Raw genomic sequence first — 12567 nt, 5'->3', positions numbered from 1 at the left:
CGGAGGGCTTCTACATCAACACCATAGCCTCTCCGATGATGTGTGAGTAGTTTACCACAGACCTTCGGGTCCATAGTTATTAGCTAGATGGCTTCTTCTCTATTTTTGGATCTCAATACAAAGTTATCCTCGATCTTCTTGGAGATCTATTCGATGTAACTCTTTTTGCGGTGTGTTTGTCGAGATCCGATGAATTGTGGGTTTATGATCAAGATTATCTATGAACAATATTTGAATCTCCTCTTAATTCTTTTATGTATGATTGGTTATCTTTGCAAGTATCTTCGAATTATTAGTTTGGTTTGGCCTACTAGATTGATCTTTCTTGCAATGGGAGAAGTGCTTAGCTTGGGTTCAATCATGCGGTGCTCGATCCCGGTGACAGTAGGGGAAACGACACGTATTGTATTGTTGCCATCAAGGATAAAAAGATCGGGTTTATATCATATTGCTTGAGTTTATCCCTCTACATCATGTCATCTTGCCTAATGTGTTACTCTGTTCTAATGAACTTAATACTCTAGATGCATGCTGGATAGCGGTCGATGTGTGGAGTAATAGTAGTAGATGCAGGCAGGAGTCGGTCTACTTGTTGCGGACTTGATGCCTATATACATGATCATGCCTAAATATTCTCATAATTATGCACTTTTCTATCAATTGCTCGACAGTAATTTGTTCACCCACCGTAATACTTATGCTATCTTGAGAGAAGCCACTAGTGAAACCTATGGCCCCCGGGTCTATTTTCCATCATATAAGTTTCCAATCTATTTTTACTTTGCAATCTTTACTTTTAGTCTTTATCATAAAAATACCAAAGAAATTATCTTATCATCTCTATCAGATCTCACTTTTTGCAAGTGGTCGTGAAGGGATTGACAACCCCTTTATCGCGTTGGTTGCAACATTCTTATTTGTTTGTGTAGGTACAAGGGACTTGCGTGTGGCCTCCTACTGGATTGATACCTTGGTTCTCAAAAACTGAGGGAGATACTTACGCTACTTTGCTGCATCACCCTTTCCTCTTCAAGGGAAAAACCAACGCATGCTCAAGAGGTAGCAAGAAGGATTTCTGGCGCCGTTGCCGGGAAGTCTACGCACAAGTCAAGACATACCAAGTACCCATCACAAACTCTTATCCCTCGCATTACATTATTTGCCATTTGCCTCTCGTTTTCCTCTCCCCCACTTCACCCTCGCCGTTTTATTCGCCCTCTTTTCCCGTTCGCTTTTTCTTTCGCTTGCTTCTTGTTTGCTTGTGTGTTGGATTGCTTGCTTGTCATGATGGCTCAAGATAATACTAAATTGTGTGACTTTACCAATACCAACAACAATGATTTTCTTAGCACTCCGATTGCTCCTCTTACCGATGCTGAATCTTGTGAAATTAATGCTGCTTTGCTGAATCTTGTCATGAAAGATCAATTCGCCGGCCTTCCTAGTGAAGATGCCGCTACCCATCTAAATGGCTTTGTTGATTTGTGCGATATGCAAAAGAAGAAAGATGTGGACAATGATATTTTTAAATTGGAGCTATTTCCTTTTTCGCTTAGAGATCGTGCTAAACTTGGTTTTCGTCTTTGCCTAAATATAGTATTGATTCATGGAATAAGTGCAAAGATGCATTCATCTCTAAATATTTTCCTCCCGCTAAGGTTATCTCTCTTAGAAACGATATTATGAATTTTAAGCAACTTGATCATGAACATTTTGCACATGCTTGGGAGAGGATGAAATTAATGATACGTAATTGCCCTACACATGGTTTGAATTTATGGATGATTATACAAATTTTTTATGCCGGATTGAATTTTGCTTCTAGAAATCTTTTAGATTCGGTCGCGGGAGGCACTTTTATGGAAATCACTTTAGGAGAAGCTACTAAACTCCTAGATAATATCATGGTTAATTATTCTCAATGGCACACTGAAAGATCTACTAGTAAAAAGGTGCATGCAATTGAAAAAATTAATGTTTTGAGTGGAAAGATGGATGAACTTATGAAATTGTTTGCTAATAAGAGTGTTTTTCTGCTCCTAATGATATGCCTTTGTCTACTTTGATTGCGAATAATAATGAATCTATGGATGTGAATTTTGTTGCTAGGAACAATTTTGGTAACAACGCTTATAGAGGAAATTTTAATCCTAGGCCGTATCATAGTAATTACTCTAATAATTATGGTAATTCCTACAACAACTCTTATGAAAATTTTAATTAGATGCCCTCTGATTTTGAAACTTGTGTTAAAGATTATGGTCTCTCAAAAGAATTGCAATGCTTTGCTTGAAGAAAAATTGCCTAAGATTGATGAGTTGGCTAGGAACGTTGATAGAATTCCTCTTGATGTTGATTCTTTGAAACTTAGATCTATTCCACCTAAGCATGATATCAATGAGTCTCTCAAGGCTATGAGAATTTCCATTGATGAGTGCAAAGAAAGAACCGCTAGGATGCGTGCTAAGAAAGATTGCCTTATGAAAGCGTGTTCTTCTAGTTTTCATGATAATGGAGATGAAGATCTAAAAGTGATTGATGTGTCCCCTATTAAATCTTTGTTTTGCAATATGAATCTTGATAATGATGAGACTGGAGATAGTCAACTTTAGTTAAAAGGCGTCCCAATGATTCGGAGTTTTTAGATCTTGATGCAAAAATTGGTAAAAGTGGGATGGAAGAGGTCAAAACTTTACATAGCAATGAACCCACTATCTTGGATTTCAAGGAATTTAATTATGATAATTGTTCTTTAATAGATTGTATTTCCTTGTTGCAATCCGTGCTAAATTCTCCGCATGCTTATAGTCAAAATAAGGCTTTTACCAAACATATCGTTGATGCTTTAATGCAATCTTATGAAGAAAAGCTTGAATTAGAAGTTTCTATCCCTAGAAAACTTTATGATGAGTGGGAACCTACTATTAAAATTGAAATTAAAATCACGAATGCTATGCTTTGTGTGATTTGGGTGCTAGTGTTTCCACGATTCCAAAAACTTTGTGTGATATGTTAGGTTTCCGTGAATTTGATGATTGTTCTTTAAACTTGCACCTTGCGGATTCCACCATTAAGAAACCTATGGGAAGAATTAATGATGTTCTTATTGTTGCAAATAGGAATTATGTGCCCGTAGATTTCATTGTCCTTGATATAGATTGCAATCCTTCATGTCCTATTATTCTTGGTAGGCTTTTTCTTAGAACGATTGGTGCAATTATTGATATGAAAGAAGGGAATATTAGATTCCAATTTCCGTTAAGGAAAGGCATGGAACACTTTCCTAGAAAGAAAATCAAATTACCTTATGAATCTATTATGAGAGCTACTTATGGATTGAATGCCAAAGATGGCAATACCTAGATCTATCTTTGCTTTTATGCCTAGCTAGAGGCGTTAAACGATAGCGCTTGTTGGGAGGCAACCCAATTTTATTTTAATTCCTTGCTTTTTGTTCCTGTTTAGTAATAAATCTTTTATCTAGCCTCTGGTTAGATTTGTTTTTGTGTTTTAATTAGTGTTTGTGCCAAGTGAAACCTATAGGATCTTCTTGGATCATAGTTATTCGATCTTGCTGAAAAAATCAGAAACTTTCTTCTCACGAAAATAATTATTAAAAATCACCAGAACGTGACAAAATACTGATTTCAATTGCAGTAGATCAATAAACAAATTTTCTAGGTCTTCCTATTTTGGTAGATTTTTCCGAGTTACAGAAGTTTGCGTTAGATACAGATTACTAAAGACTGTTCTGTTTTTGACAGATTCTGTTTTTCATGTGTTGTTTGCTTATTTTGATGAATCTATGGCTAGTAATGGAGTTTATGAATCATAGAGAAGTTGGAATACAGTAGGTTTAACACCAATACAAATAAAGAATGAGTTCTTTACAGTACTTTAAAGTGGTGTTTTGTTTTCTTTCGAAACGGAGCTCATGAGATTTTTTGTTGAGTTTTGTGTTGTGAGGTTTTCAAGTTTGGGTAAAGATTTGATGGATTATGGAACAAGGAGTGGCAAGAGTCTAAGCTTGGGGATGCCCAAGGCACCCCAAGGTAAAATCCAAGGACAACCAAAAAGCCTAAGCTTGGGCATGCCCCAGAAGGCATCCCCTCTTTCGTCTTCGTCCATCGGTAACTTTACTTGGAGCTATATTTTTATTCACCACATGATATGTGTTTTGCTTGGAGCGTCTTGTATGATTTGAGTCTTTGATTTTTAGCTTACCACAATCATCATTGCTGTACACACCTTTTGGGTGAGACACACATTAATCGGAATTTATTAGAATACTCTTTATGCCTCACTTATATCTTTTGAGCTAAACAATTTTGCTCTAGTGCTTCACTTATATCTTTTAGAGCATGGCGGTGGTTCTATTTTATAGAAATAATTGATCTCTCATGCTTCACTTATATTATTTTGAGAGTCCTTTAGAATAGCATGGTAATTTATATGATGCAAGTAGTGGAGTAAATATGATATTGCATTTGACACATCTTGATATATGTATTTTATTTAGTTAATGATGAAATTTTGTTATCATCCATACGTTTAGGTCTGCAACAGTGGCGCAACCATCGTCCATTCATCTTCAACACGACCCTTCTGCCTTGCCACTTTCGTACGTGTACGAGTCCTTCCCCGAGCTTCTGCAGCCGGTGGAAGCTTTTTCAGACGAGTTCCTAGAGAAGACGAGGGCAGTGCGGTGGCACGAGAGGGCAAAACGGATCTCCGACGATGTGAAGTCTTGGTCGCTGAGTGTGAAGGAGTTGAAGAGAGTGACTGCAGAGATGGAGGGAGATCCAACTATCTCCCGTGAACGTCGGGAAGAGACCATTGAAGTTGTCAAGCCGCACTCCAACTGGGAGCTGCGCAATTTGGGCCGGAGGATCTTCTTCGAGAGCAACGCGGAGGAGAGAGCCAGGATGCCGCTCCCAAGTGCATCAGCGTTCGATATCATCAGTTGGGGAAGGGCGGAGGCGAAAACTCCAGCGGGCAGGCAAGGTAGGAGTGCTTGAACGGTCGGATGCCGACCAGCGTTCCGCCTCCGCCTGAACCGATGGATCCGCTGCCGTACCTGTCTCCATGGCCAGCCCTAACATATGAGGGGGGAGGTTTATCCGCCCTATAAACTTGTCTTATGCATATGCATCTATGTGTTAGTTGGGGTTGTCAAACTATGTGGACAAGTTTGCTATTTGCTATTTCCTACTTATGAATCTATGTGTAAACTGTTTAATATTTGCTACGTGGAACCTTTATTAATATGTGAGTTCATATTTTACTATCTGTGAAACTTGTGACAAAACAAACAATCAATAAAACTTGTAAAAACTTAAACCCACAGGACCCTACCGCCAAGACCTGCGGCGGTAGAGTAAGTCAACCTACCGCCAAGAACTTCGGCGGTAGGGTAGTGCGCTGACCGTTAGCTAACGGCAGTGGGCCGTCATGCCACCGCCAGAAGCCCTGGCGGTAGCCTGCGTGACCCTACGCCGAGCCCTTTGGCGGTAGCAAAAGGGTCAGATATCAAAAAAAATTAAAGTGAGGTTAGATCCTGATTTTATTTGATAAAAGGGTCAAAACACGAAATTTGGCTTGATGGAAACCAGTACTGCTACTATAAATTAATCCGTCTCTTTTGGGAGCATTGAGCGGGACAAAGCATGCGACGCCTTTGGAGTAGCACGAGCAGAGTAGGAGTAGGAGCCTGACCCTCCCATCCATCCATCCATGAAATAAAGGAAGAAGGAAAAAAGATCCATAAAGTCCGCTGACCGACCATTGCTCCCGCCCCTTCCTTCCTTCCTTCCTTCCAATGGAATTACGCGGACAGCGACTCCATACCGCCCGGCACAGGCACGACAGCGTCACAGCGACGAGGCTAGCTAGTCCGTGCTCTGGCTTGCTTGCACATTCCTAGGCTAGGCTCTGCTCCATAAAACTCATGCAAAGGTGCATCAATGGCAATTCATTCAAGCCGGTGTCACGCATGATCATTGAAAAAACAGTAAAACTCAGCTAGCTACGAGCCACCACAGCGTTTTGAGACTCTCAACCGTCAGATCCCGCTAACATACGGTCTAGATCTGCTCGGGCGTGCTCAAATCGACCACGCGCTGCAGACGCCGTGTCACGGGCCACTGCTCCGCTGAGCGAGCGTCTGTTCCTATCCTTAATTGGGCTGCAAAGGCCCAAGTTCAGTAGAAGCACGCGGGTCTTCCATTGTGTTTGCAGCTTTATTTCCCCCGACACCCCCATCCGAACTGCTCGTTTCCTATTCCTCGGTCCGTGATGCACCCCCGTCCCTTTGTTCGCTATGCGCCGCCGCCGTCCTCCCTCCTACCGGCGACGAAGATTGGCCACCCTTCCCCTCACACGTGCCAGGTCATCCAGTGTGTTGCCACTTGCCAGCGCTATCCCTCAACTGATCTTTTTTGTCCCTTCGTCTGCGACGTCACCGTTCGTTCATCGGCGTCCTTCATCGGCGATGCGTCGCTGCCGTCCTCCGTCCCGTCGATGAGCTTCTGTTGCGCGATACGTCCGCATCGGTGCCCTCTACTCGCAATGTACTCTTCCTCTGCAGGCTTTGCTGTTTTTTAATTTGTGTCTTGCAGCGTCCTCGATGGCGGCTGCGGCGGCCACCCACGCTGTCGGCGGCCATTACCGGCTGTACTCCTCCTGCATCGACATCCATGCCCTTGCAGTTTTACCGCGCGTCCCTCCCCATTCTGTGACTGAAGCTGGAACTGTCATGTAATTGTCGTGATGAAGGTCCAATGGCTAACTAAGGTACGCCTCTATCTCTCTTTTGTGAATACCTCGGAAACCGATCATTGAAAGACACATGGAGAGGTAAAACTTAATCAGCTAGGCTATTATGTGTGTTAAATTGTTTATTAGCTTGTTTTGCCACTTTACTGTCTAATAAGAAAGCTAACTGAAACTCAATATCTTTAGGTTGCAAAATAATTATTGATTGAAATCGCTTCCTAGAGAGTAACATGTATGACATTGATCACACAAAGGCGCAGCAAGCCAGCAACGACCAGTACTCCAGTAGAGATTTTCATGTGTTTAATTGCGCCACTTATTTTATGAAACCATTGTTGGTATAGAAGAATAGTTTACCATGATTCAGTTTCCAAGGAGGCTCTGATCTGCAGTTAAAGTGATGAAGAAATTTTGGAACCTGGGATGCGAATCATGATTAACGAAAGGAGAAGCTCTGCTAATATGGTAACAATACACCTCATTTAAATAGATCGTGTTTTCTGTATTATGACCTCATGTCTCATTACCTGCAAGTACTTGCGTCAGCATGGTTATTTTTTCATCAGCTCAAGTTAGTCTGAAGAATTAGTAGTTCAGTACTATCTCTCAGTGTATATCTTCGATTACTTTTCAATATCAATAAAATTTTACATTCTCATATCATATGTATGATGTTTGGTGTCTAAATTCTCTACTGGCGATTCTTCCCCTCTTTGCAGGAAGCAGCCTATATCTTCGATTACTTTTCAATAGCAAAAACTTTTTACATTCTCGTATGTATGATGTTTGGTGTCTAAATTCTCTATTGGCGACTCTTCCCCTCTTTGCAGGAAGCATGAAATGCATTGAACGCCAACACAACAGAACCTGTATTCCATTGGGTTCATGATGGTCTAACAAGATAGATTATTTTCTAAAAGATTTGTGCTGAAGTTACAGGATTATAGATGCACATTGTTTTCTTTCGTTGACCATAGAACATGATTTATCTTTATTTTTTCTCCTAAAGCCTGAGGCTTTGAGCTCCGGGCCGGGAAGCTATTTTTATTGTGAAAAGAGTACACGTAAATTGTTTGAAGATGGTATTATTTGGGAGACCAATAATATTATGTCAATTTGCATCGATTATTATGTGAGAAACCCTTACTTGCCCCCGAATTAATCCCTCAAATTTAGGAATCCTGTTACACAATGTGATCTCTTTATGGTTGGTGGAGCTTTGTCACAATCATTGTGAGATGAATTTGTGACTTCCAGTGCCAAAGATCACATTTCTATTTATCACGAGTTAATAGAAAAAGGGTACAGAAATTTGAATATGGCATCCATGTTTCTTTTGAACCTGAAACAGTGGGAAAGGCTCCCACTACAATTATACTCCCTCCGTTCCTAAATATAAGTCTTTTTAGAAATTTCAAATAGACTACCACATACGGATGTATATAGACATATTTTAGAAGATAGATTCATTCATTTTGCTCCGTATATAGTCACTTGTTGAAATCTCTAGAAAGACCTATATTTAGAAACGGAGGAAGTATTAAATATGAGTTATTGTTTCACTGTACAAGCCATATTTACAAACTATGGCATCCATGTTATTAATTCCATTCTTTCTTCATTTTCTTAAATCATTATATGTGTCCAATGTCATATTTACAATCATTTCTTCAATCGTACATTTTTAGGAGTTGTTGTTTAACACATTGCTTCTAATTTTGTGGTTGTTGATTGCAGAATGTCTGCTCGCTATGGATAAACAAGAATGTTGTTTGTCCTTTCTAGGAGTACTTGGGTACCGGCACTCTATTGTCATAAATGTGATCCCTGGAGTTTATGAACATAAAAACATTCTGGCTGAAGATAGAACCAAGTTTGATTGTTTCAAGTGGTAAAAATAACCATTTTTCAGATATATTTCTATAATTCCTTTGGTCAGATGCCCTATTGTTTTGTTAAGATGTATTTAAGATGGTGGGCACGGCAACGCGCGTTTTTATGGTCTAGTGCTGCCATGGAACTGGTTGAAATACGGGTGGATTTTGCATGTGTCATCTGGCACGGCATTTTAATACTACTACTTACACCTTCATGTGCGTGCATTTCATGGTCGAAATTGCTTTGCATACCATGCTTTTCTCCTCCGAACAGTACGACCAGAGAGCAAAATCATCTGTAGATGCTATGGCCCACAAACTGAACTATTTATAATTATCTCTAGTCGTACAGTGTTGGGCAGAAAACTCGTCGTACGCATAGCACGGTTCTTTCATGGTCCCGTGGTCGGGGGAGCTCACTCACTCTCTCATCTGGTGATCTCGGCCAAGCTAGCTGCCATTGCCATCTGGAAGCGGATCGCCTGACGTGCCGTGGCGTCCACTGGCATGTGGCCCCGGTGGCGACGGCGTGGCCGCCATCCATCCATCCATGCATGTGCGAGATGTCCTGCCAGAAATTTTTGGATACGATTGAAAGCGGAGACCAACAGACGCTTCATGGAGGACGTGGACGCGCGCCGCACGCCAGTTTTCGACGGAAACCGACCTCGCGCCGTGCCGCGCGACTCGATCGGCGGCCCCACACGCAGGCCCGCAGGTGGGACCCACGAGATAGGGACGTCCACGTAGGCAGCTATCTATTTGTCCATGCTGACTGACGTTGGCACTTCTACTTTGCTATGATTACCACCACTTTGTGTGGTACGATTAGCAGTAGTGTTAGACAACAGCATCATCTAGGATTAGTGCTTGGTAGCCAAGCTAGGTTATTAGAGGATCCCAACACGGCTGAATCATGGGGTGACTTTCGGTTGGTGACATGGATAATCATGGACGACTTGGAGGACTTTGTACAAGAGCAGCATCACGTACCACTAGAAGAAAAGAGAAGATCACTCAATAGATTAGTAGGAGTAGTACTACCAGTAGAGGTGCATAGATATATATCTCGTATAGAGATATGTTTGATGCTTTTCTTGGCGTGCGCCAACCGTCCAGCTCGGCTTTGCCCGAACGCCCAAGCTTGGCATTGCACAGCAAACAAGCCATCCCTCTTCTTCTCGTGTGATTCTAGTATAGTAGCATCTGCTTTTGCTTGTCGTGTGTGCCAAAAGGGGATGGATGGATATCCACCACCAAGATCTCATCAGATCAGTGTGGTACACTCAATCCTTCCTAGCTATGCTCGCCAAGATCCGAACAAAAGGAGCAAATATGAAAAGGATTTTTTTTTGCAGGAACAAAAGAAGGAAAATAGTTTTTCAGAGGAACAGAAGAGAAGAAAAGGAAAAGAAACTTGATCCAATGAACCATCTGAAATCTGAATTATTACCACAAAGAGATATGTTAGGACTCTATTACAGCCCAATGCTAATCTATGTACTCTCTCACCAATACATACATTTGAAACTAATCTCGTCCGCATTTCAAGAGGACCGATAGGCCGGTCACCGGGCGTCGCCGCCGGCGGTGCTACTGAACCCGATGTCGTGGCCGCCCTTGCGCAGCGTGCTGGTGAGCGACGACGAGCTGAGCGAGTCGGACGAGGAGTCCTCGTCCGACAGGTTCAGGCCCAGCGCGTTGTAGTCGGACACGCTGTCCTGGAGGCTGAGCAGCAGCTGGTGGTTGGCGCTGAAGCTCATGGACGGCCTGGCCGCCGGCACGAACGGCGGGTCCGCCTCGCCGCTCAGCATCTGCACTACGGCGCGCATCCCGGGGCGGCGGTCCGGCTCCGGGCTGGAGCACGCGAGCCCCACCAGCAGCACCCGCCGCATCTCCCCCTCGTCGTAGTCGCCGCCCAGCCGCGGGTCGACGGCGTCCAGCACGCGGGCCTCGCCGTGCAGGCTCCACACCCATTCGACGAGGTTGTTGCAGCGGCCCTCGGTCCCGATGGGCCGCCGCCCGCACGCCACCTCCAGCACCAGCGCGCCGAAGCTGAACACGTCGGTGGCCTCGGTGGCGCGGCCCGTCAGCATGTACTCCGGCGCCAGGTACCCCATGGTGCCGGCGGCGGCCGTGGCGTCCGGGGACGCGCCGTGCTCCGCCTGCCGCGCGAGGCCGAAGTCGCCCAGCCGCGCGCGGTACGACTCGTCCAGCATCACGTTGCTGGACTTGACGTCCCGGTGGATGACGCGCCGGTCGCACTCGTGGTGCAGGTAGGCCAGCGCGGAGGCCACGCCGGCGAGGATCTCGTGGCGGTGGCGCCACGGCAGGGCCGGGGAGGAGGCGTCGAAGAGCGTGCGGTCCAGGCTGCCGTTGCGCATGTAGTCGTAGACCAGCAGGATCTCGCCCTTCTCGTAGCACCAGCCCTGGAGCCGGAGCAGGTTGCGGTGGCGGAGGCCGGCGATGATGGAGAGCTCCGAGAGGAACTCGGCCCGCGCCTGCGCGCCGTCGGCGTTGGCGTTGGTGCACCGCTTCACGGCCACCATGGCGCCCGTGTCCGGGACGATGCCCTTGTACACGACGCCGAACGCGCCGTTGCCGATGACCCGGGACGCGTCGAAGCCCCGCGTCGCGGCGCTGAGCTCCTTGTAGGAGAACTCCCGCGGGGACCGCGCCATGGCCGCCGCCGACGCCACGTTGTCGCGCTTCGTGGCCACCGCCACGGCGTCGCGCTTCCTGGCCTTGGCGCGGCGCGCGAGCGCCCACAGGGCGAAGCCCGCGAAGGACGCCGCCACGACTGCCCCCGCCGTCGCGGCGCCGGCCACGGCCCCTTGTGGAGGCGGGTGGTGCGGCGTCTTGGCATTGTTCCGAGCGACCGAAATTGCCGGGGCGGTTGCAACTGAGCTGGTCGGCGGCGCCGAAACCGTTGCTGGCGGCGTGATGCCCGGGAGCTGCGGAGTGGATGGAAGCGTTGGGTCGAGGACCCTCGCCGGAGGGGGAGCAGCCGCGGAAACGGGCGGCGGCTTGGACGGCGCCGGGGACGGGGGTGACGGGGTCGAGAAGCTCCACCACTCGATGGCGTGGATCTCCGTGCTGCCCTGCGTGGACGCGGAGAACCCCACGAACGCCTGCTCCTTGACATAGCCCGCGAGATCGACCGTCGCCGACAGCACCGGCGCCGGGGGCCGCTTGGACGAGTAGGACACGAAGACGTCCATGGCCTTCCCCGGCGCGTACTCGATCCACGCGTACACGGTCCGCCCGCTGGTGAGCTCGACCCCAGCCAAATCCAGATCAGCCACGGCCACGGACACCATGCTCCCGAGATCGACGCCGACGTGGTTCCCGTTGACGTCCCCGAACTGGAGGTCCATGAGCGTGTCGAACTCGACGGCGACGTCGGCGGCGGGGTCGAGCCCGAGGAACGCCCCGCCGTCGCCGACGGAGGCCGCGTCGGGGGCGACGACGAAGGCGAGCCCGCCGCCGACGGAGCCCCGGTTGAGCGTGGTGACGGTGAAGGCGAAGCTGGTGGAGAAGCCCGCGAGAAGGCGCACGGGGGCCGCGTAGAGCGCGCGGCCCGACGCGGAGGTGGGCACCGGCAGGTCCCGCGTGAGGCGGATGGTGTTGTTGTTGAGGTGCGCGTCACCCAGCAGCTTGAGCGTGGCGAGGGTCAGCGTCGCGTAGTCGAACCGCACCGCGCCGGCGTCAGCGAGGAGGAGGATGATGATGCTGATGAGGAGGAGGAGGGGAGGGGAGGTGCTGGTGAGCGTGGCCATTGCGGGCGGCATTGGAGGTGGCGTGGGGATTGGGAGACATTTACATGAGCTGGAGTGCGGGGGAGTGAGCTGAGGCTGAGGCCGACCGGGAGAGAGTAGGTGAGGTGGGAGATGAGATGAGATGGGATTAGCGGGGC

The 12567-nt window shown here is 46.9% G+C and overlaps 1 protein-coding gene across 1 annotated transcript; it reads right to left on the bottom strand.

The window, feature by feature from the left end:
- Window positions 1–10072: 10072 nt before the first annotated feature.
- Window positions 10073–12567, bottom strand: LOC123180224 (L-type lectin-domain containing receptor kinase VIII.2). The gene has a single exon (XM_044592207.1). It carries the CDS (start codon window positions 12440–12442, stop codon window positions 10220–10222), a length of 2223 nt encoding a protein of 740 aa, XP_044448142.1. The 5' UTR covers window positions 12443–12567; the 3' UTR covers window positions 10073–10219.

Source organism: Triticum aestivum, chromosome 1D (genome assembly GCF_018294505.1).
Source record: "Triticum aestivum cultivar Chinese Spring chromosome 1D, IWGSC CS RefSeq v2.1, whole genome shotgun sequence".
Taxonomy (NCBI): Eukaryota; Viridiplantae; Streptophyta; class Magnoliopsida; order Poales; family Poaceae; genus Triticum; species Triticum aestivum.
The sequence above is the reverse complement of the archived record's forward strand: the minus strand, read 5'-3'. Positions and strand labels throughout refer to the sequence as shown.

What these genes read in the sequence shown, in the direction of transcription:
- LOC123180224 (XM_044592207.1), bottom strand. Translation starts at nt 12,442, where the DNA reads ATGCCGCCCGCAATGGCCACGCTCACCAGCACCTCCCCTCCCCTCCTC.